Source organism: Carcharhinus amblyrhynchos, chromosome 2 (assembly GCF_965287045.1).
Source record: "Carcharhinus amblyrhynchos chromosome 2, sCarAmb.v2.hapA, whole genome shotgun sequence".
Taxonomy (NCBI): domain Eukaryota; kingdom Metazoa; phylum Chordata; class Chondrichthyes; order Carcharhiniformes; family Carcharhinidae; genus Carcharhinus; species Carcharhinus amblyrhynchos.
In genome coordinates, this window is record NC_137325.1 from 13055473 (window position 1) to 13080846 (window position 25374).

Here is a 25374-nt window from a genome sequence, read left to right on the forward strand (position 1 = left end):
ACTATCAGCATAGACTCATTGTTAAGTTGATGCCATTTGTGCTGGCTTGGTTGTTCATCTGATGTTCATCAGATGGATGATGGCTGTATACCCAATTATCTACTGTTTGGTGAATTGGCCATTGGGTCATAACCACCTAGGCATCTATACATTTTTTTCAGCGCTGGTTGGCCAGCATTTATTTCCCATCCCTAGTTGTCCTTGGAGGGTAGTTGAGAGTAAACCACATTGCTGTAGCTCTGGAGTCAATGTAGTCCAGACCTGGTAAGGATGGCAGACTTCCTTCCCTAAAAGACATTAGTGAATCAAATGGGCTTTTCTGATAATCAGCAATGGTTCATGGTCATCATTAGAGTCTTAATTCCAGTTAGTTTTTATTGAACTCAAATTCCACCATCTGCGGTGATGGGATTCGAACCTGTGTCCCCCTGAACATGAGCTGAGTTGCTGGATTAATAGTCGAACAATAATACCTCTAGGTCACCGCCTCCCTTCTGCTGCAAGGATATCTGTGGGTGGGATATGAGGATGGCAGACAACTGGGAGACAGTCATTGACAGCTGTGATCTCAGGAGGCAGACTTTTATGAAGGGCATTGGAAGAGGCAAGCAGATATGCAAAGCTCAGCTGGCTGAGAAGAGGGTCCAGGGAAAACAGAGGCCAGTGAATTGTGCCCCTTCACAGTCCACTATCTTCCTCTGTAGTAAATTTGCAGAAACTGCTCTCCCAAAGTGGGAATTCTGAGCTACACCAGAGTTGACCACCACAGAGCAAACCACCATCTTTTAAGACTGAAGGCCACAGACCACAGATTGGTGGCTTTCTAAGAGTTGTACTGTTATGAATAAAACAACAACCAGTCCACAATACAAGCACAAAAACTGATTTCAAGCTGCCCTTGAGGTTAAAAATTAAAGCAACGGTCTACTGATGAAGTTGACTGCAAAGCAAATCACAGAACGATACCATTGAGACGCTAAGGGGTTAACATCCCATGAATCTCCTATGATCTTGGCCATTTGTAAAAAAGGTTTTGCAAGCTGAGATTCTGCAAAATTGCAAATGCAGCTGACTGCTTTAAGGTAAAGTGAAAGGTCTCCATTAGCTTAAAAGCTGTGATTAACTGCATCTTGTTTGAAATAACCTGTGCTGATACCAGTGCACACTCCCTTATTGTGAACTGTCACCCTGGCCTTGTAAATAACAAACTCTTGCTTTATTAAATCAGTCTAGACTGGACTTGGCTAAATGCTATCCTTGTTTGAAGGAGATAACATTCACTTTATGGGCAAAGTAACGTCCCAAGATATATGAGAAGAACAGTTGCTATCTCACACAGGAGCAATGGTGGACGTGCAGTTTTGATGGCAACTGGGGGTTGGGTTTTCAACATATTTTTACTCACATACTGTATTTGTACTTACTTTTGCTGTTGCTAAGCTGGGTGAGGTTACACTGCGTGTACGTGATTAATTGCCGTAAAAAGAGTATAAAAGGGGAGATTCCCCCCGTTCGAGGTAGTATCGCTCGGCTAAGCTCAGAACACTGTTCTGAGTTAGTAAAGCGATGCTCCAAAGAGCTTGTACTTGCTTGAAAATAAAGGACTGGGTTTTCTTATACAGATCAGTGTCTTGCTCTTGCATCAAGTACGTAAGGGTCTCTGAAAAACGATTCTGACACCATGACCCAAGTAGCAAGACCAGCTACTGCAACAATAGCAGACTGTAAGCAGCTTCAGGCTCCTTGGGCAAGGTACGGCAAGGCAGGTGACCCCAGGCTTCAGGCTCAACAATCAACGTGTTTCAGTTTCAGAATTTGTCACAGTTTCCTCTCCAGTTGGCTTTCCAGAATCTTGGCATGACAGATAGAGTGTGCATGCACAGGAGGACAGATAGGCCTTTGCAGGTAATCACTTGAGAAATGGTCGTCTGTTGTGTACTATGGCTTGCCAGTACTATGTAACCTCTGATTTCATTCTTTTGTGAGTTGACGATTGGGAGAGAAGTCATTTTACGTGGCACATGGAGAATGCAGGAGTGCGCAACTGAATTTGATTGGATTTTGACAGCTGCAATAGAGCCAACAACCGTAAGAAAATAGTTAAAACACTGGAGATTGGTCACTGGGTGAATCAGTATGGCTTTTAATATTCCACAACCGCTCCTATGGAAGAGAAAGGCAGATTTGGAAAGGAACTAGAATTTTTTTCAGTCTCAATAGCAGAACAGTGAAATTGCCACAGAATTAGACAAGAAACCTGAATCTAGGAGCAGCAACAGTGCTGGGGAAGGAGTTTTGCAAGCTGCATTACATCCTAGACATCACTGAAGAGCAGAAAAGTCAATCTTGTGAAATTTTGAAGGTCTTGGAGACCCACTTTGACCCTCTACTAATGTCATTTATGAATGCTAGGTGTTAAACCCAACAACTCAGGACAAGAGGGAGAATATTGTTCAGTATGTGGCTGTTAGAGAGTCATTGAGGTTTACAGAAAGGAAACAGGACCTTCGGCTCAACTTGTCCACGCCGCCCAGTATTACACTAAGCTAGTATCAATTGCCCGCATAAGCCTTGAAATGCCTGGCTGAACATTATGAGTTTGAGCAAATGAAGGATGATCTGATCAGAGATAGAACTGTCTTAGGCACAAGAGATCACGATATGACAGTACATCAAGAGAAACTTGCTCTCAAGAGAATTATTGACGCATGCAGAACTGGTTAATCATCAACTGAAGAGTATTGATGAGGCTGTGCACTAAGCTGAGGGACAGTACAAGTCTTCCAAGTACAAGACAATGGAGAAAAGGAGGACCTTTACAGAAAAGTCAGGAGAGAAAGCTAGAATACTGAATACAAATACTATCATAAAAAAGAAAAGGAACCATATCCAGTGTGGAGAAGGCAGTGATCTAGCTGCAAGAATCTCAAATCAATTTGTGTACAAGCGTTTGGTTGGTAAGAAAGAAATAAACCCATTAAGACACTAGAGATGTCAGACAATGGTCCTGATTAATCATGTAGCGCATCAAAGCAAGGTAAAAAAATGGCTTGTGTCTATTGATGAGTGCAGTGCAATTCCAAGATGGCACTGGAGTGAGGCAACTTCTTGCAAGCTGTGCCCAGCATACCTTCTAATTCTATCTTTTACTCTCGATCTATGCTTCTAAAACTTCATTCTAACTCTTTTAAACTCTCTATTGTAACACTACATTCTGTACTCTCTTGTTTTCTTCTCTATGAACAGTATATTTTGCCTGTATAGCGCACAAGAAACAAAACTTTTCCTCTGTATGTTAATACATGTCACAATAATAAATTAAATCAAATCAAATCAAATCAAAAAGTGCAGCATTAAATTAATATGAAGTGTTAGGTAGACACTAATGCATCGCTGGATTCCGGGGAAGTGCCGGAAGATTGGAAAGCGGCTAATGGTACGCCGTTGTTTAAGAAGGGTGCCAGGCAAAAGGCAGGGAATTATAGGCCGGTTAGTTTAACGTCTGTTGTAGGTAAAATGTTAGAATCCGTCATCAAGGAGGAAATAGCGAGGCATCTTGAGAGGAATTGCTTGATAGAGCGGACACAGCACGGTTTCATTAAAGGGAAGTCGTGTCTGACAAATTTACTGGAGTTCTATGAGGATGTGTCTAGGGCGGTGAATGGAGGAGAGCCGGTGGATGTGGTCTTTCTTGATTTTCAGAAGGCGTTTGACAAGGTACCTCACAAGAGGTTATTACAGAAGGTCGGGGACATGGAGTTGGGGGTAGGGTGTTAGCGTGGATAGAGGATTGGTTGTCAAATAGGAGGCAGAGAGTGGGGGTCAATGGGTGCTATTCAGATTGGCGGATGGTGATTAGTGGAGTGCCCCAGGGGTCGGTGCTGGGGCCTCAGCTATTTACCATTTATATAGATGATCTGGAGGAGGGAACCGTGTGTAGGGTGTTCATAGTGAGGGGGATTGAATATAAAAGTAGGGAGGTCTTGCTGCGGCTGTATAGGGCATTGGTGAGGCCGCAGCTGGATAGAATAATGTCACTCCAGGAGGAAAAACTAAACTGAGAGCCTAAAATAATGGGAAGAAAGAAGATTGGTATGCAGGTTCCAATCATAGACACTAAGCAAAATCCACATATCTCAGCTGAAGCAAGTCAAAATCTTGGGCACAGTAAAGGTTTATTGCCTCAAAATCATGGGCCTTCCCTCCCTGAACCTCTCTCCCTCTCTATTTCTCTCTTCTTTTAAGATGTTCCCGAGATGTACCTCTCTGACCAAGCTTTTCTGGACCTCAGTTAATATCTCCCTCATGCAGCTCAGTGACAAATCTTGTTTGATAATGTTCTTGTAAAACACTGTGCACATGTTAAAGGAGCTGAGTAAACGCAAGTTGTTTTTGGTTAACTTGCCTTCACACAGGTGATCTGATCATATCAAACAAGGTCCAACCCCTTGAGCAAACTGACGGTGTTGAATAGCATGCATTTGCATATCATGAATGATTAGTACCAGTGCACAACCTCTGGCTGTTCACCCTCCCCTACAAGAATGTCCTGCAACTGCTGTGTGACATCCTTGACCCTCGCACCAGGGACGCAACATAACATCCTCAACTTACATCTGTGGCCACAGAAACACCTGTCTGTTCCCCAAACCATCAAATCCCCTATCAAATTTGCTCCTCCTTTCTTATCCCTCCCCTCCTGTATAGCCGCAACTGTGGGAGAAAACTGGAGCACCCAGAGGAAACCCACGCAGACACAGGGAGAATATGTAAACTCTGCACAGATAGTGACCCAATCGAACCTGGGTCCCTGGCGCTCTGAGCAGCTGTGCTAACCACTGTGCCACAGTGCCATGTAGCTTTGTCTCCTCTACAGTCTGGAGACTGGTATCTGCCAGAAACTAGGTCTCTTTCTCTAAAGATCTGCTGGTAGAACTTCTGTGGAAACTACTGTTTGGGAGTCAGAAGGCAAGTGTCTTTCTGCATCCGTAAGTGCTTAAGTATTTTAATTGATAAAAGTAATGCTAGTTCTTTTTGTTACATTCTAATTGTGTTCTTAAATAAAGTTTGCATTAATAAAAGATTCCTCGTGGTCAATTAAATCATACCTGGAGCGAAACCATAACACCAAAATTAAAAAGAAAGCTAGAGTCTAGGCTAACTTTAATAATATGCTTTGGAGTTTCTGATCTAGTCTTTAACTGTCATCATGACAGTGCTTAGAACTTAGTCCATTTCCTACCACCTCCCTCCAACCTTTGCACATCACCCCCACCAAATATTTCTCTTAAAGAGCTAAAGCAAATTACATTGGATGACTGGTAACTGTTTCTATTCCACATAGAAACTTTAGGTTGCTCAGAACAATTCACAGCAGTGGTTTGGTGGTTGGAGAAAAAACACAAGTGAACCTTTTGATAATATCCCAAATAGGAAGGGCAAAGATTTCATTTCAACGTTTTTTTGCGGATCTTCTCAAGGGAAGGGTCATTTGGAGTGACTGCAGTAAATGTTTGAAAGCCTACGAGCCCTGGCTGATTACAATCAAAATAAGGTTTGCAAACATTTGTTCCTACCTGGCTTAGAATTGTAGGTGTTGGTGTGAGTCAGATGACAATTTGATGTTGAACAGTCTGTAGAACACCAACTTGTTTTCTCAGCATGACGTAAAGCTTTATTGTCCATAACCCAATTAAAAATGCAGTAAAGACTGACTAGATTTTTGTTGTGACTGTTGGTTGTACATTAGTGTTAAGAATGGATGCAGATTTGTCGACCGATCAGTTCTGTGCTGCCAAAAAGTGAGTAAATACATGTCATTTAAAGCATCCTTTGCTTCCGACTGTAAAATTTAAATTGCAATAAAGTACTTTCTCATATTGTTTGAAGAGTGCCAAGATAGCCAGGTTGTGTATTTTCAATGCTTTCTTGTTGTTGAGTGAGTTTTCCAGAGGAAATCTAATTGATCAATATTTATTGACAAATCCTGTGAAGTAGATGTGTTTTCCGACTGTGGCATATTAAGGAAAATATTTCTGAAATGATTCAACTCCAATCCCACCAATTTGGAAGATACCAGATGAAACCAGGTTGGTTAAATATTGGTCTTTTCTCTACTTTTGTAACTCATCTTCCCTAGCTGGCTGAGATCCCCTTTCCTTAACTATGGATCATGTGTGGATACAATCAAGACCAGTGCATGGGCTATTTTCAGCTCCTTGCCTTGCATCTCTTGTGAAGAGATGCAGGAAAATTATGACTTCTTGCCCAGGGAAGCTTTGTATTTCCAAACACAGTGATTAGCACTGCTGCCTCACAGCGCCAGGGACCTGTGTTCAATTCCAGCCTTGGGTCCACTGTCTGTGTGGAGTTTGCGCATTCTCCCAGTGTCCTTCAGGTGCTGTGGTATCCTCCCAGAGTCCAAAGATGTGCGGGTTAGGTGGATTGGCCATGATAAATTGACCCTGGCATGAGGGGGATTAGCAGGGTACATATGTGGGGCTATGGGTGCGATTGTGGTCGGTGCAAACTCGATGAACCGAATGGCCTCCTTCTGCACTATGGGAATTCTATGATTCAGACACCCAACTCCATGGTACACGCATGTAGCATGTCTGTTACATTTTCCGTTATGTATTTTTCAAATTGCTGTCAGTTTGATGTTACTATTATTCTCAGAGTTGACCAAAAGTGGCAGCTGCTTTCCCTCTGTGTGTGCAAAGCTCTGCATCGAGAAAAAATAATCTGTCACCATGGACCCAAAATAGCAGAATTTATTAGCCATTTCCAGTAGCGGTGTTATTTAGCGTGATCAGAGGCAGTGATATGACAGCCTGTCTCAGTCCACTGTTTCCTCAGTGTTTATGGTAAGGGAAATGTCTAACATGCCTTCACATAAATAGCGCAGGATATTTGACCATGCAGAGTGTCATAGCCTTGACCCAGTCACATCACATCTCTCACGAGCCTCTTTTTTCCCCCTTGCACGAGTACTGAAATTAAATGAAGCACTTCAAATGCTCTCATGGTAGAGAAGGTAATGTACAGATGGGAGAGAGAGGCCCTTTATTCATAGAGCTGTTAGATCTGAAGTTTGACGCCAGAATGTTCTTATGTTCTTAAAATGGAAAATTATTTTGGTAGGAAATAAGCAACTGGTTCTTCTTCATGGTAGTTGATGATCAATTTGTGAGAAGTGATAATTAATGAGAAGTTAAACCTTTTGGACCAACTTGCAATTTCTCAATTTGACACAAAGATCTTTCCCCACCTGAAGTACAATCTGTGAATCATTTTCTATTTTCTAACCGAATTAAACAGTGGTATTGTACCCACTATGATTCTATGCCAGCTCATTCAATATGGATGCCCTGATAGCCTAATGGGTAAAAGCTGTGACCTGTGTCGTATCAAGGCATGGTTAGCACAGTGCCAGGGACCTGAGTTTGATTCCCGGCTTGAGTCACCGTCTGTGTGGAGTCTGCACGTTCTCCCTGTGTCTGCGTGGGTTTCCTCCGGATGCTCCGGTTACCTCCCACAGTCTGTAAGGCGTGCTGGTTAGGTGCACTGGCCATGCTAAATTCTCCCTCAGTGTTAGTCAAATAGTAAGGCAAGGCATGGTTAGCACAGTGCCAGGGACCTGAGTTCGATTCCCGGCTTGGGTCTCCATCTGTGCGGAGTCTGTATGTTCTTCCCGTGTCTGCACGGGTTTCCCTCCGGTGCTGTGGTTTCCTCCCACAATCCGTAAGGCGTGCTGGTTAGGTCAGCTGGTATTTTCCCTACTTTTGTAACTCATCTTGCCCAGTTGGCTGAGATCGCCTTCCCTTAGCTGTGGATCATGTGTTGATACAATCAAGACAAGTGCATGGGGCTATTTTCAGCTCCTTGCCTTGCATCTCTTGTGGAGAGATGCAGGAAAATTATCACTTCATCATGCCCAGGGAAGCTTTGCATTTCCAGACACAGTGATTAGCACTGCTGCCTCACAGCGCCAGGGACCTGTGTTCAATTCCAGCCTCGGGTCCACTGTCTGTATGGAGCTTGCACATTCTCCCTGTGTCTGCGTGGGTTTCTTTCAGGTGCTGTGGTATCCTCCCAGAGTCCAAAGATATGCAGGTTAGGTGAATCATTTGAGAAATATTTTCCTTAATATGCCACAGTTGGCTGGTTAGATCATTGGCCATGCTAAATTCTCCCTCAGTGTTACCCGACTAGGTGCCAGAGTGTGACGACTAGGGGACTTTCACAATAACTTCATTGCAGCGTTAATGTAAGCCTAAAGTAAAAGTTAAAGTTTATTTATTAGTCACAAGTAGGCTTACATCCACACTGCAGTGAAATTACTGTGAAAATCCCCTAGTCACCACAATCCGGCGCCTGTATGGGTAAACTGAGGGAGAATTTTAGCATGGCCATTGCACCTAACTAGCATGCCTTTGGAGTGTAGGATGAAACTGGAGCACTTGGAGGAAACCCACACAGACACAGGGAGAACGTGCAAACTTCACACAGACAGTGACCCAAGCCGGGAATCAAACCCCAGTGCTAACCACTGGGCTTACCGTGCCTAAAGGATGTGGATTAAATGTCCCAGTTTGGAATACCCACTCGATTCTAAGTTAATCAATCTTATATGATGGCACCTGGAGTGCTGCGTTTAATATCAGGATCCCAAGCAAATCAAGTTCTTCATAAGTCACCTTTCTGAGCTGTTTATTCTGCTTTCAGGTAAGTGTCTATCTCTTCTCCCTGAGTTTAGCTTTTCCCATTGCGATCCACATTCTTGTTACTTAATTGCACCTTCCATCAGCAGATACTATCCATCCTAAATATTTGAATTCTTGCATTTGTTCTAGTTCTCTTTTGTGAATATTTCGTGGTGATTTTGAGTAATTTCAGGCAATTGGGACTAGCGTGGTAGTTAAAAAAGAGGGCGGCATGGACAAGTTGGGCTGAAGGGCCTGTTTCCACGCTGTAAACCTCTATGACTCTATGATTCTGTATGCATTGCCTTTGTTTTGTCAATGTTCACTTTCATCCCACAGTTAATGCTTGCCATTGCAGATTCTTCTAATCATGTTACCATGCTCGTTACAAGGGCTTCTTCATCTGTAAATCTAATTGATGTTATAACTTCCATCCCCGGCTCCCACCAATCTGAATGTCAGGTTCTGTCTCTTTAAAACCCTCTTTGATTATTGCTGCAATGAAGGTACTGAAGAGGATTAGTGATGAGCCATATCCTTGTCAAAATCCACTTCTAAATACGCAGGATTCTGATACCCCTCCATTACTGTCTGTCCCATAAATAGATCTCTCATGAGCCACCTATCTCTCCAGTCCACTCCAATGTCGTTCAGCACTGTCTAGAGCTTAACCCAGTCAACTCAATCAAATGCTTTTCAAAATTTACGCAAGTGTAGCATTCCTGTCCAAACTGTCAACTGCGCTGACTCATTTATTATGGGCGGCATGGTGGCACAGTGGTTAGCACTGCTGCCTCACAGCACCAGGGACCCGGGTGACTCTCTGCATGAAGTTTGCACATTCTCACCGTGTCTGCATGGATTTCCTCCAGGCGCTTCGGTTTCTTCCAAAGATGTGTGGGTTAGGTTGATTGGCTATAATAAATTGCCCCTTAGTGTCAGAGGGATTAGCTAGGATAAAAATGTGGGGTTATGGGGATGGGACCTGGGTGGGATTGTTGTTAATGCAGCCTCAATGGGCCAAATGGCCTCTTTCTGCATTGTAGGGATTCTATAATTCTATGATTATGCAATTGCTCCTTTTGTCCTTCCTCCTCCTGAAAATCTGAAAGAGTCATCCCCAATGTAGTTCTGTGCCTTCCCATCATTGTGATTCATGTTGCAAAATTTTCACATATTTTCAGAAGAAAGAGAATTTAGACAGGTGAAAGAATTCAAATATTTAGGAAGCATGATCTCTGCAGATTGAAAGTGCAACAAAGAAAAAGGAACAAGGACAGAAGTGAGAAAGCTCATATTTTGTCAGAAGATGGTTACTGACTGGAAAACGGAATAAACAACTCAAGAGGTGACTTTTAAAGAGCCAGATTTGGAGTGTTGTTTCGTTTGGGTGCGAGATGTGAACTTTACTGAAGGAGATCAACTTACTACGTAGCTTTGAAATGCGTGCTTGGAGGAGATTAGAAAGGATCTGGTGTAGAGGAAAAGTAACAAATGATGAAATGCTGGAGAGAATGGATGAATGAAGAAATTTGATGAAAGTATTTCAGAAAAGGCAGAGGGACTGGATAGGATTACTACACAATGGTTAAAACACTATAGTAAGACATTTATTGTTAAGAAAGCTAACCAGAAGACAAAGGAAATTTGGCATGTCTGCTATGATTCTTACCAACATTCACAGATGCACCACAGAAAACATTCTTTCTGGTTCTATCACTACTTGGTATGGCTCCTGCTCTGTCCCTGACCGCAAGAAACTACAAAAGGTGGTGAATGTAGCCCATCACGCAAACCAACCTCCCATCCATTGACTCTGTCTACACTTCCTGCTGCCTTGGAAAAGCAGCCAGCATAATTGAGGACCCTACACAATCCAGACATTCTCTATTCCACTTTCTTCCATTGGGAAAAAAATACAAAAATCTGAGATCACGCGTCAATCGACTCAAGAATAGCTTCTTCCCTGCTGACTTGAATGGACCTACCTTGCATTAAGTTGATCTTTTTCTACACCCTAGCTATGACTGTAACACTACATTCTGCACTCTCTCCTTCTCTCTGAATGGTATGCTTTGTCTGTATAGTGTGTAAGAAACAATACTTTTCACTGTATGCTGATACATGTGACAATAATAATGATTCAAATCAAAGGACAAACATTAAGAGGAAACATTTGTAAAAAACGTCACAGAGAAAAGATTTTTAAGAGGAAGGAAGAAACTATCAATGTTGGTTGAAAATCGGAAGAGATTATTGTCAAATGAAAAAAATGGCACAGGATGGAGTGATATGGAAAGTGTAGTCTGAACCAAGGATCTGCTTTTGGGAAGAGCAGACATGATGATGAAAACAATCCTAGGCAAGTGAAGGGAAATAAAAGAGATTCCTGAGAGATGTATGTGCAGTAAAATAGGTTAATAATCATGGTAATGATATAGTAATGCTTTAAGTTTTAAGTTCATTTATTAGTGTCACAAATAGGCTTACATTAACACTGAAATGAAGTCACTGCGAAAATCTTCTAGTCGCCACACTTCAGCGCCTGTTCGGGCACACTGAGGGAGAATTTAGCCTGGCCAATGCATCTAATTGGCGCATCTTTGGAATGTGGGAGGAAATTGGAGTACCTGGAGGAAACCCACACAGACATGGAGAGAATGTGCAGACTCCTCACAACAGTGACCCAAGCTGGGAATCGAGCCTGGGTCCCTGCTGTGAAGCAGCAGTGCTAACCACTGTGCCACTTTCCATCGTGTGCATCATTATGTAAAAGTGACATCAGCAGGTTATGTGCAAAAGACACTTGTATCAGCATCAAGTTAACTCTTGATGCCAGTTTATGAGGCCTTTGTTCTCAACACCTTGTGGACAGGCTGTGAAATATGGATGATGTACATCTGTCAAGAAAGGAGGCTCAACAACTTTCATCTTTGCTGGTTGCAGTGGATTCTGGGCATCTTACGGAAAGTCAGTCACCAATGTGACAGTCTCCTCAGAGACAAATCTTCCAAGTATGTTGGCACTCATCAAAGAGAGGAACAAGCAGGTTTGGGCACATCCTCTGGAAGGAAAATGTACATTTACCCATGGAATTTCTATATGGAGCCAGAGCTAAAGACCTGTAAAACATTCAAAGCTCTACTTCAAGGATGCTTATAAACATGATTTAAAGGCCCTAAATATTTATTTTTGTACCTGGCAGACACTAGCTGATGTCAGGGAAATTACATCACCTCCAGGCTGAGTTTACAGCCATGAAAATCAGTGGTTACAGTGGCTTGGCAATGGACTCCAACACTGTAAGCCACAATGGCATTTGATAACCACTTCAAATGTGGCACTTGTGGCAGAACATGTCTCTCATCGGTTGGCCTCTGGCCATCAGCAAAAATGCATCGTGTGAAGTTATTCCATTGCCAATGGAATTGATTTGCTCCATCCACATCGTAATACGTAGGGGAAAAAGATGACTGTTAGACGTGAAGAAAAATCAGTTGAGGTGCCCAGAATGCCCACGGAATCAATGCCAGTGAAAGTCAGAGAAAGAAAGACTTCTGCTAACGCCGTGCCATTCACAACTTCGCAACTAGTGAAGGATTTTTTTAAAGTTGCAGAGTAGGAAACACTGCAGCTAATGTGGTTCTCAAAAACCACAACGTGACAATGACCAGATTTCTTTTGTGATGCTGATTGAAGAATAAATATTGATCAGGACACCAGGGATAAATCTCCAGCTGTTCCCTGAAATAGTATCGGGGGATCTTTTACATCCATCTAAGAGAGCAGACAGAGCCTCGGTTAAAGATCTCATAATAAAGGCAGCACATAGAATCCCTACAGAGCAGAAGAGGCCATTTGGCCCATCGAGTCTATACCTACCATAATCCCACCCAGGCCCTATCCCTGCGACCCCACATATTTACCCTACTAATCCCCCTGACACTAGGGTCAATTTAGCATGGTCAATCAACCTAACCCGCACATCTTTGGATGTGGGAGGAAAGCGGAGCACCCGGAGGAAACCCATGCAGACATGGGGAGAATGTGCAAACTCCACACAGACAGTGACCAGAATTGAACTTAGGTTCCTGGCGCTGTGAGTGCTAACCGCTGTGCCACCATGCCACCCCTCTGACAGTGCAGCACTCTCTGAGCATTGCGCTGTATTCTCAGACTACACTTTGTGCTCAAGTTTCTGGAGTGAGATTTGAACCTTCTGAGTTGGAGATGAGAATGCTGCCAATTGAGCCACAGCCAGAACCTTCATGAGTATAAAAAAAGTCACAAGAACGTAGGTAAATGCCCTTTCATAACCCTATACTTGTTGAGATCCATTAAAGTGCTTTAAGCTTATATTTGTTCCATGACATTTCAAAGTAGGATTAATCAGTAACCTGAGTTTATGTAGCATCTTTAATGCAGAAGGTTGTCCCTGAGTGTTTCACAGAGGTTTAGTTAGTACAGGATACTGAACCAGAGGAGCAGCAGGGTGATTAAATGCTTTGGTCAAATCGGGTTTTTTTAAGGAAGTTTTTGAAGGAAAATAGGGAGATGGATTTGATTTGATTTGATTTATTATTGTCACGTATTAACATATAGTGAAAAATATTGTTTCTTGCGTGCTATACGGACAAAACATACTGTTCATGGAGAAGGAAATGAGAAAGTGCAGAATGTAGTGTTACGGTCATAGCTAGAGTGTAGAGAAAGATCAACTTATTGCGAGGTAGGTTCATTCAAAGTCTGACAGCAGCAGGGAAGAAGCTGTTCTTGAGTCAGTTGGTACGTGACCTGAGACTTTTGTACCTTTTCCCCAACGGAAGAAGATAGACGAGGGAATGTGTGGGGTTCGTGGGGTCCTTAATTATGCTGGCTACTTTGCCGAGGCAGCGGGAAGTGTAGATAGAGTCAATGGATGGGAGGCAGGTTTGCGTGATGGACTATGCTAAGTTCATGAGCTTTTATAGTTTCTTGCGGTCTTCGGCAGAGCAGGAGCCATACCAAGCTGTGATACAACCAGAAAGAATGCTTTCTATGATGCATCTGAAAATGTTGCTGAGAGTCATAGCTGACATGCCAAATTTCCTTAGTCTTCTGAGAAAGTAGATGCTTTGGTGGACTTTATTAACTATAGTGTCGGCATGGGGGGAACAGGACAGGTTGTTGGTGATCTGGACGCCTAAAAACTCGACCCTTTCTACTTCGTCCCTGTTGATGTAAACAGGGGCATGTTCTCCTTTATGCTTCCTGAAATCGATGACAATCTCCTTCATTTTGTTGACATTCAGGGAGAGATTATTTTTGCTGCATCAGTTTAGCAGATTCTCTATCTCATTCCTAGACTCTGTCTCGTCATTGTTTGAGATCTGACCCACTATGGTGGTATTGTCAGCAAACTTGAAAATTGAATTGGAGGGGAATTTGGCCATACAGTCATAGTGTATAAGGAGTATAGTAGGGGGGTTGAGAATACAGCCTTGTGGGACACCAGTGTTGAGGGTTGTCATGGAGGAGGTTTTGATGCCTATCCTTACTGATTGTGGCCTTTGAGTTAGGAAGTTCATGATCCATTCGCAGAGGGAGGTGCCGAGGTACTGAGTTTGGAGATGAGTTTCATGGGACTAATAGTGTTGAAGGCTAAGCTGTAGTCAATAAATAAGAGTCTGACATATGTGTCCTAGTTATCTCGGTGTTCCAGGGTTGAGTGCAGGGCCAGGGAAATGGGGTCTGCTGTGAACTGTTGTGACAGTAGGCAAACTGTAGTGATTCTAGATAGTCTGGGAAGCTGGAATTGATTCAAATTATCTTGAATTTCAGAAATTCTTCTTTCCCTTGATTCCTGAGTGATATTGAAATAATTGAAATCCCACATTAACACAATGCTACTGTTTTTCTATCTTTCTGAGATTTCTTTGAAGATTTGCCCCTCCATGTGTTCTCAGATGGAGGGGCAAATATTGGGGTGGGGGGTGACCTAGCTCTCCAGGGAAGCCAGCTGTTCCCCTACCCTACCCTTCCAGGGACCATATTCCTCTATTCCCATCCTATTCATGTATTTGTCCAGAGACAAAGGGTGTGATTTTACTAGCTCACCGCAGAATTACTGACACCACTTTGCTGTCAGGATTAACATCATCCCCAAGTGATCGGTGGGGGATGATGTCCTTTGGTGGAGGACAGGAGACCTCCCAATGAACTGTGGGATTTGAAGTGCCTTTCAATGAACAAAGAACAAAGTAAATTACAGCACAGGAACAGACCTTTTGGCTCTCCAAGACTGCATCGACCATGCTGCCCAACTGAACTAAAACCCCATACTCTTTCGGGGATCATATCCCTGTATTCCCATCCTATTCATGTATTTGTCCAGACGCACCTTAAAAGTCACTATCATGTCTGCTTCCACTACCTCTCCTGGCAGCGAGTTCCAGGTACCCACCGCCCTCTAAGTAAAAAACTTGCCTCATACATCTCCTTTAAACCTTGCCCCTCGCAAGTTGTGGGATGCAGCGCTCCTGCTCCTGATACACAAACAGTGCTGGAAATACATTTACCTGCTCCATGCAGCAGACCTCGCTTCCCTGTAGCCTGGGAATCTTTATCGCTCACCATCGGAGTGGATATCGAAAAAAATACTAATGGACATATTAAAATATTGAAATGAGGGAATTACCTCCTGGCAGCTGGTTGGTCACCTGCCCTCTGTCCAACTGACGTTAAAACAGGAAGTGAGCTGGGCTGGCTTCAAGACAGAAAGCAAGCGAGTAGTTGTGGATGGTTGTTTGTCAGACTAGGAAAGAGATCTATATATCCCAAACACACACACACACGCACACACTCAAACACACACACACATGCACACAAATATATAAACACAGACAGTATTTTCCAGCTGAGCTTGCCCCAAGACTGAAAATCCCTGTCCAATGTTAACAGACCATTGCACGGTCCACCAAATTTTCTGTCCCGCTCGCTGTGATTCCCAGGTTGGGAAAGTTCCACCCTATATGTCATAATTTCAGAGTTTGCAGATGGCATGAAACTGGGAAATGTAAACAGAGAAGGATAAAGCTAGGTTTCAGAAGAAGCAGACTGTGAAATGGATGTAAGTATCAAAGCAAGAAACTACAAAAGGTCATGAATGTAGCCCAATCCATCACACAAATCAGCCTCCCATCCATTGACTCTGTTTACACTTCCCACTGCTTTGGCAAAGCAGCCAGCGTAATTAAGGACCCCACGCACCCTGAATATTCTCTCTGCCACCTTCTTCTATTGGGAAAATGATACAAAAGTTGGAGGTCACGTACATATATGATAGGTCCATTCAAAAGTCTGATGGGAGCAGGGAAGAAGCTACCCTTGAATCGGTTGGTCCATGAGCTCAAGCTTTTGTATCTTTTTCCCGATGGAAGAAGATGGAAAAGAGAATGTCCAGAGTGGGTGGGGTCCCTGATCATGCTGGCTGCTTTATGTCGGCCACAAACACGTAAAGAACATGGCAAGCATCCTGGCAGTTCTGAAATGCATTAATTCCCTCCCCTGATTCCACTTTGGCAATTTGTGTAGCTTAAGCATCAACGGAGATGCATCCATTTGACTATAACTATTGTGGCATAGAGTATGCCACAGCATGATGTACAAAGCACCGGTGAGATAGGAGAACTGGGCAGTGACAATGAGAAGTTTGAGAGGCCAGGGGCAAAAGTGTAGACCATGGACTTACAGAAGGAACCAGGCATTGACCCCAATCTCCGGTTGCAATCTTCAATCAGGTACAACAGACGGACTCAAAAATGCCTTGCAGCTGGGAAATGGCTCCTTTGTGTAGCATGGGCTACTTGATCACCCTGATGCATTTACACTTCTTCCTCTTACTTTGCCCTTCCTGATGAACTTACTGGGAAATTGCATGGTATACACCAAGCTACCATAGTGCTCAGATAGCTGACTTGGACTACACTGTTTACCCTAGCTCTATCAGGAGGTTTGAAATATGCTTTCAAAAGGCTAGTCAACTGCTCCATAAATGATTCTGGTGACTTCATGAACATCATTTTATTAGTACTGAACTGGAATCTTGGCAGCTTGAAGTGAGGTCAACAGGCACTGCTCCTGAGAATATCCTGGGTTTCCCAAAAGGCACACAGACAGTAGTGGGTACGCCCACACAATGAGAGCATATAGCAACTTTCTAGATATTATTTGTATGCATTGCTAAGTATCCCAGATCACAATAGAATCATAGAATCCCCACAGATTTGATCCATCGAGTTTGCAATGATTCTCCAACAAAGCATCCCACCCAGGCACCCCTACCCTCTCTGCATAGCCTCACATACATCCCCACTAATCCCTCTAACCTACACATCTTTGGACTGTGGGAGGAAACCAGAGCACCCACAGGAAACCCACGCAGACACACGGAGAATGTACAAGCTCTACACAGACTGTGACCCAAGGTTGGAATTGATCCAGTGTCCCTGACATTGTGAGGCAGCAGTGCTAACCACTATGCTGCCCTGCTGCCCCAAAACATTAGTGAATCAGATGGGTTTTTATGACAATTGACAATGGTTGCCATGGTTGGATTCAAACCCAGGGCATTACCCTGGGTTTCTGGATTATTAGCCCAGTGACAACACCCCAATGCCACTGCCTCCCCCTCCCACATGGTCATCCACCAGGTGATACCCTTCCCTGTTGGAATGTTCCACACTAAGTGGTTGACCCATAATGAGCAACTAAGATTCAGAAATAAATGCAGCCATGCCAGGGCTGCTCACATAATGGGCACAAATTTAAATTTTTAGCCGATTGGCAGGCTCGTGTATTTACTTCCTTATCAACCAATGTCCTGTCTGACAGAGGGCACTAAAAACAATTCTGACTGAGCAGTTCGTACCGTTTGACATTGCTCTTTCTTCATCAGCTGGCCTGGTTTCTGGTGGTGGGAATGTTCATAACTAATCCAGGTAGATAAAGGAAATTGTTTGGAAAGACTAGGGCCTGGGACATATGGATTCTAAACGAATTTTCAGTCTCATCTCCACAGTGTGCAGAGAGATCCACTAATTTTGGCCCCAACATTATTTCATGTCCTATCAAGCAACCGACACAAACCTGATCCCTTAGACGCCACACTCCGGCACCTGTTTGGGTGACGGAAAATTTAGCTTGGCCAATGCATCTAGTCAGCATGACTTTCGGACTGTGGGAGGAAACCGGAGCACCTGGAGGAAACTCACGCAGACACAGGGAGAACGTGCAGACTCCACACAGACAGTGACCAATGCTGGGAATTGAACCTGGTTCCGTGGTGCTGTGAGGCAGCAGTGCTAATCACTGCTCCACTGGGGACAAAAGAGAGAAAATACAATAATTCAGCTCAATGTAAAACAATTATGTTCAAATTTCCATGAGATATATGTGGAAAATTTCTCCTAGTAACCACATTCCCTTTAGTTGACGTTTGACTCCTTTCTCCACAGATTTTATGTTTCCCTCCATTGAATTAAAAGGATTTCGCTGTGCTTAGGTATGCAAACCATTACTTTAAAGCCATACTTTGTGTTTTGTTGACTAGTTAAATAATTTTTGACAAATGCTACATGTTTGTGTTGTCAATACAATTAGGCTAATTCTAAAGCAAGGGAGAGCATTGGGGTTGGGTAACTGCACGCCTGGTGAGAAGACCATGGATCAAAGGCACGCAATCAAGCTCATCTGATTCACACCTGCTCCTACTCTCCCAGTAATCAAGGTCCCAAAACTCCCAGGTTGGGATTCTCCCATCCCGCCTGCCCCTAGAATTCTAGCAGGGGTGGGGGGGTTGGGGCAGGGGGACAGACCATGTAAAGGTCTATTGAATTCAGACAGGAATCTCCAGTTTTCAGGTGAGCATGGGCAGATAATCATGCCCCTGGTGTTAAATTCAGCAATGAAGACAATACTTCCCTGCTGCCGCTGTGTGCAAGCACAATTACATCAGCAGCACTTTCTGAGAGAGGCTTTTTCTGAGTACGTAAGTTCTGTTGCTCTTTTTGGTATGTGATCCATGACATTTGAAATCCTAGCTCTCCAGTAACTGTCTTTGCAGCTTCTGCTGAGTGCTATGAAGCACACTGCCGCTCTCTGCTCCTTGGGCAACCTTATCTGCTGTGAATCTCACTCTGTCACTTCCAGCATTAGTGCCCTCCGTACCCCAGCCGAATTCTTTAAGGTGGGGTGTCGGACAAAGATAGAATGTTTGAAAGCCTTAGGGACAGAGATCAGCCTCTCCAGCATCTCCCTTTGTCTTCTCCTCTTTATGTGCCTGATTGACTCTAAATGATCTGCAGGAGAAAAGAAAATGAGTTAAGAATGGATGTGCCAGCTCCAGGGATTGTGAGAAGATAAAGTGACAAGATGCTCTGAACCTGGCACAGCTGTGACCGTGAAAGCAATATTGTTGACTGCACCACTTTGTGCATACTCACGTATATATGGCACTGGTCCACTGATCTCTTCATCACTATAGCCACAGTAGTATACCTGCTGCTCCTATTGAGTCTGATGCCTTATGACCAGGTCTTTACCATCAGTAGCCTGCATCTGCCGGACCTTCTGTGTTAGTTTTCCTCAAGCAAGATTAACTGTCTTAGATAAGAAATGTTAACCGTTAATGAAGAGTTGTTTTTGAATGTCATCTTCCAGGTGCCAGCAGACAGTTGATGTTCCAGGAAGGAGAGATTCTGGAAGGATTCTAAGCTGCAAACTGTTGTAGTGCCCACTGCTGCCACCATGTCATACAGTGTTAGTTACAGTTCGGTAGGTCTTGAAGAAGTCTTTATGTTCATATGTAGATTAACTGCAAGACTTTTTTGGCTATTTGAACTACTTGAAAATATAGAGTAAAGGATACAAACTAGGCATTGTCTCCATACTCACTGATACACACAGCTCTGCCTAATCCCTGGGTGCAGGTCATGGATCAATCACTCTGCGAGCAGTACTTTACTCAGTCCTACATCAACCCTATGGGTGGGATTTTACAGCCTGGCTCAACCCGAGACCAGAAAATCCTGTCTGAGATCTACGGGCCTTCCCTTCATCTGCCCCTTGCCCGCTCCGATTCCTGTGGTGGGCGGGGCGGTAGAATTCTGGCATATATGTGCCAGACCATTATACTACACAGGCAAGATTTTAAGTAAAATTAGTGACCATTGAGCCACACAATGCTGCATGTAATGACTTGAAATTAACTTTAAGATATTAGAGTAATCAGCGAAGCTGATCCCATGAAACATTTGTTCCACCGCTCTGGTGTTCTAGGAGAGAGAGAGGTGACAAACTACATCACTGCTATTTAACTCTGCATGGTTTCAGTTATGCATTTCACTGGCTTTTCTCCTAGCTTGGTGAACCAAGCTTTCTTATTCATTTTCAGAAACACCTTACGTCCTGTGTTTATGTCTTTTCAGTATTTGACTCCACTGGCACACTAAATGCGGTGAAGTGACTTAGCGATCGTTGAGAAGAGATAAAGAATTTTATGGATTAAAACAATACCATAATCTTCCTCTATTTGCTGCACATTTTATATCTCTGATCTATGCAGAAATGACACTAGTTTCTGTGTGTCACAGATTTTATTTACAATGCTTTGAATATCTATTCCACATGTGGCTTCCAGCTCTTTCTACCATGTGTTTACTTTTTTTGGGAGTCTGCACCCAGGCTTAACCAAATAAGCATAGTAAGCATCAATAACAAATAGACTTACATAATCAAACACAGAATGATTGAACGCTACAATATATATTTGCAAAAGTATTCCAAAAGTGTCTGCTTCTCAGTGTCCAGGTGTCATTGCTGCTTCCTACTTCAAAGACTGGCACCCTACCATCAGTATAATCGCCAGGCTCTCACTCAGTATCTACCTTCAGTTCTTTCCGAAGTGTAAATTCATGAAGTATGCGATGTGCTTTACCATTCTGGGCGCATACTCCAAGATGATCCCCGATCTTTCCAGGCACTGTAATTATATCATCAGCATTGCAATGGCTTTGACCAGGAGCAGAATTAGGTCATTAGGCCCATCAATTCTGCATTGCCATTCGATCAATGTTGATAAGTTTCTCAACCCCATTCCCCCCGCCACTGCCCCCTTACCTTTGATCCCCTTACCAATCAAGAAATTAATAAGATCATAGGATATAGGAGGTGTCCTTATCTCCGTGTGTCTTGTTGGTAGGGAGGCACACATCAGCTCTGAGACCTTACATCAAAACTAGAATTAAAAATTTTACTTGATTTTTAATTTTTACTTGATTTTTAAGGTTACTTGATGTTTTAAATACGAAGCTAGAGGTTGTGCTAAAACTTTTCAGATCACTGGTTTGGTCTCAGTTGGAGTATGATGGACAGTTCGGAGCAACACAATGCAGGAAAGATGTAAAGACCTCAGGAAGGATGGAGAGAATGCTCACCAGGATGTTACCAGGGGTGGGGGACTTCAGTTAGGAGAAGAAATGGGAAAACCTCTCCTTGAACTGGAGAAGGTTAAGAGTTGACTTAGCTGAGGTTTTGAAGATGAGGAGAAGCTTTGATAGAATGGAAAGAAAATAACTATTCCCTCTGGGTAAATGGTTCAATAAAGGGTTTGAATCATTGGCAAAAGATCCAGAGGGGAGATGGTGATTTTTTTAAAATCCGGGGAATTAGAATGATCAGGAACAGTCTACCCAAAAAGGTGATGGGAGTTTAAAAGGGATGTGGGCAGGTACTGATGAATGAGGAATTCCTAGGATTGCACACACAAAAAAAGGTGGGCTGGAATTTTACTGTCCTGCCTGACATGGGAATCAGAGCCAGTGAGGGATGAAGCATGGGAAAGTGCATTAACCTCAGGTGGGATTTTACGGTTTCAGGATGAGCGAGGCCATAAAGTCTCGTCCGTTCTCATTCAAATGCAGCACAGGCGCAATGGGCTGAATGGCCTCCATCTCTGCCATAAGTTTCTAGTTTGTTTGCAATGCTGCCTCTTGGTAATGTCATTCCATGAGCGCACTAATGAAGCACATCTCCACTGCCTTTGACTTGGCGTGTCCCTTGTCTGACATCCAATATTGGATGAGCAGTAATTTCCTCCACTTCAATTCTTGGAAGACGCAAGCTGTGATCTGCGTACCGCCCCAGCTTTCGTTCCCTAGCCACCCATTCCCCAGGGTAATTGTTTGGGGCTGAACCAGACTGTTTGCAACCTCAGTCTTTCAATTTGACCCACAATTTTGAATCCATCCGTGTACCATTTAGTTTATATCGCACCTCACAATTTCACTTGTAAAAATGCATCATTTCATCATTTCGTGCATTAAATTTTTGTCTGTCAGCGTCTGTCTCTTTGCCAGTCTGACTATGTCCTCCTGAAGTCTATTATTGTTTCCCTCACTGTTTATGACATTCCCAAGCTTTGTGTTCTGTGTAAGCTTTGAAATTTCACCCGCAAACCCAAACCAAAGCCATTAATATATACAGTGTCCTAATCTGCCCTCTGGAGGACACAAGTCTTAAAAACAACAGTTCACTGCTGCTCTCTGCTTTCTGTATTTTACAGTAAGACGCCGGCATCTTTACATTCTGTAATTTAGCCATTTTTATATCCAGGTCCTCCCTTCAATCACATGGGTTTCAATTTTGCCATCAAGTCTGTAATGTGACTCCTTTTCCACACACATGCAAATCTACCACTTCCAGCAACTCTCTTTGTTACTTAATTGTAGAACTCAAATCAGGTTCATCAACGAATCCATGTTGGTTGTTATTTATGTTCTTCCAAGTGACAATTCATTGTAATTCTGACTCTGAAAAACCTGGGAAGTGACCTCGGAGCTTCAGGGCAGCGTATCTGAGAGGTAAATCTGGGTTACAAACTTCCGCTGGACAATTGCCTTCCACAGATTTTACAGATGCACCACAGAAAGCATTTTTTCTGGTTGTATCACAGCTATGGCTCCTGCTCTGCCGAAGACCGCAAGAAACTACAAAAGGTTGCGAATATAGCCCAATCCATCCTGTAAACCAGTCTCCCATCCATTGACTCTGTCCTCACTTCCCGCTGCCTCGGCAAAACAGCCAGTATAATTAAGGACCCCATGCACCACAGACTTTCTCTCTTCCACTTACTTCCGTCGGGAAAAAGATACAAAAGCCTGAGGTCACGTACCAACCGACTCAAGAACAGCTTCTTTCCTGCTGCCATCAGACTTTTAAATGGACCTACCTCATAATAAGTTGATCTTTCTCTACACCTTAGCTATGACTGTAACACTACATTCTGCACCCTCTCCTCTCCTTCTTGATGAACGGTATGCTTTGTTTAGCACGCAAGGATCAATACTTTTCATTATATCAATACATATGACAATAATAAAACAAATCAAAATCAAATCACTGCGAACCATCCAAAAATATGATTTCAATCACAAACTACAGGTGGTTCCAACTAGCTACCCGGAAACAATTAGAAGAATGAAAACGCTTGTCGCTTCTGGGTGTCTCTGGCATTGACCTAACTCAAACTCCCTGCGCCCCCTCACAGGACTCCACACCACCCCCCAGCCTCCCAAATCCGACCCACTTACTTTATACGCTTAACTTTTCCCTGTCTTGTCAAAGACCTTTAAACCTATCTGGTTTATGGCATTTAGGGCTGAATAAAAAGGGGGTGTGGCCTACTGATCTGTGACTGAGTATCCCTCGACTGTAAGTCCTGGGAACATGCTGCCCTATCACTGATCTCTCCCAGCCACAAAACACAATTTTGTGTTCAAAATTGAAACGGGAGGTGTGTTGGTTGATAGAGTGGATAGGGATAAGATGGTTCCAAAGAACAAAGAACAAAGAACAACCCAGCACGGGAAACAGGCCCTTCGGCCCAATGACCCCGCGCCGCTGCATCCTCCTACACCTACCCTGCCCTGCGTGTCTGCGAGTGGAACCCCTAACTTAGCCAGATTCAGGGGAGAATAGTGTCAATTTGGTAAACCAATCAGCCTAAGAGCACATCTTTGGGGTGTGGGAGGAAACCGGAGCGCCCAGAGGAAACCCACGCAACCACAGGGAGAATGCGCAAACTCCCACAGACACAGGCCCAAATCCATGTATCTGCACAGCTAGCAGTGCTAGTCACTGAGCTGTTGCAGCGCCCGTCTACCGGTCCAGGATCAAGCACACACACCGACACGAAGTACTAGGCCACTCCCGGAACCTCCAAGAGCAGCCCACGCACGACCCACCATGTGCATGCCCCTCGTTTGACAACAAGGTGGACCTCCACCTGCGGAATAAAAAGACAAAAACGTTAACATGTAAGTCTGCATTTCCGGTGTCTCCTGAGGCTCTGACCCTATTTAATACCCCCTACTATAACCCTCCATCCTTGTTTCGCTCATGTGTCTATCTAAGTAAACCTTAAACGAGTCCAACGTTCCTGCCTCCACCACCCTACTCGGTAGCGCGTTCCATACCCCCACGACCCTCTGCGTGAAGAACCTTCCTCTCACATCCAAATTATACTTCTCCCCCCTCACCCTTGGATCATGACCTCTCGTAATTGTACCCAGTCTAGGGAGCAGCCTCTCACTATTGACTCTATCTATTCCCTTCAGTATCTTATATACCTCTATCATGTCTCCCCTCAATCTCCGTCTTTCCAAGGAGAAAAGTCCCAGTTTCTCCAACCTTTCCTCGTAACTCAGTCCTTCCATGCCAGGCAACATCCTGGTAAACCTCCTCTGCACCCTCTCCAGAGTCTCCACGTCCTTCCGGTAGTAAGGTGACCAGAACTGGACGCAGTACTCTAAATGCGGTCTAACCAACATTCTGTACAACTGAAGCATTAGATGGCAGCTCCTATACTCTATACCCCTTCCTATAAAGGCTAGCATTCCATAAGCTTTCCTCACAACCTTCTCCACTTGTGTCACAACCTTCATAGACCTGTGAACCTGCACTCCCAGGTCCCTCTGTATTTCTATACTCCTAATCGGTCTACCTTTTATCACGTAGCTCCTCTCTGCATTATTCCTTCCAAAATGCATCACCTCGCATTTGTCAGGATTAAATTCCATCTGCCACCTATCTGCCCAATGTACCAACCTATCTATATCCTGTTGTATCACCTGACATTCCACCTCAGTATCTGCCAACCCTGCCATCTTGGTGTCATCCGCAAACTAGCTGATCACACCACGTACGCTCTCTTCCAAATCGTTTATGTATACTACAAAGAGGAGAGGTCCCAGTACTGAGCCCTGCGGCACACCACTGGTCACTGGCCTCCAGCCTGAAAAGGTCCCCTCCACAACTACCCTCTGTCTCCTATTGCCCAGCCAGTTCTCAATCCACCTAGCTACCTGGCCTTGTATCCCATGTGCCTTAACCTTTTCTACCAGCCTACCATGAGGGACTTTGTCAAACGCCTTACTGAAATCCATATAGATGACATCAACGGCTCTCCCATCGTCAACCGTTTTTGTCACCTCCTCAAAGAATTCTACCAGATTCGTAAGGCAAGACCTCCCTCTAACAAAGCCATGTTGCGTATCCCTAATCAGATTGCAACGCTCCAAATGCTCATACATCCTACCCCTAAGTATTTTTTCCATTAATTTCCCTACCACCG

The 25374-nt window shown here is 43.8% G+C and overlaps 1 protein-coding gene across 6 annotated transcripts in view; it reads left to right on the plus strand.

Moving 5' to 3' along the window:
• The window catches only part of LOC145360261 (C-C chemokine receptor type 4-like), a 37218-nt gene that overhangs the window by 6386 nt on the left and 5458 nt on the right, over positions 1-25374 (plus strand). For 3 of the 6 annotated variants that reach the window (XM_080215354.1, XM_080215365.1, XM_080215375.1), the window contains 2 exons: positions 18200-18246; positions 19404-19517. In XM_080215354.1, the coding sequence (XP_080071480.1) occupies positions 19491-19517 (27 nt within the window). In that variant the 5' untranslated portion in view covers positions 18200-18246; positions 19404-19490. Of the gene's footprint in view, positions 1-5471; positions 5555-18199; positions 18247-19403; positions 19518-25374 lie in introns of those variants that run through there. The other 3 variants (XM_080215383.1, XM_080215402.1, XM_080215393.1) reach the window with 2 other exon arrangements.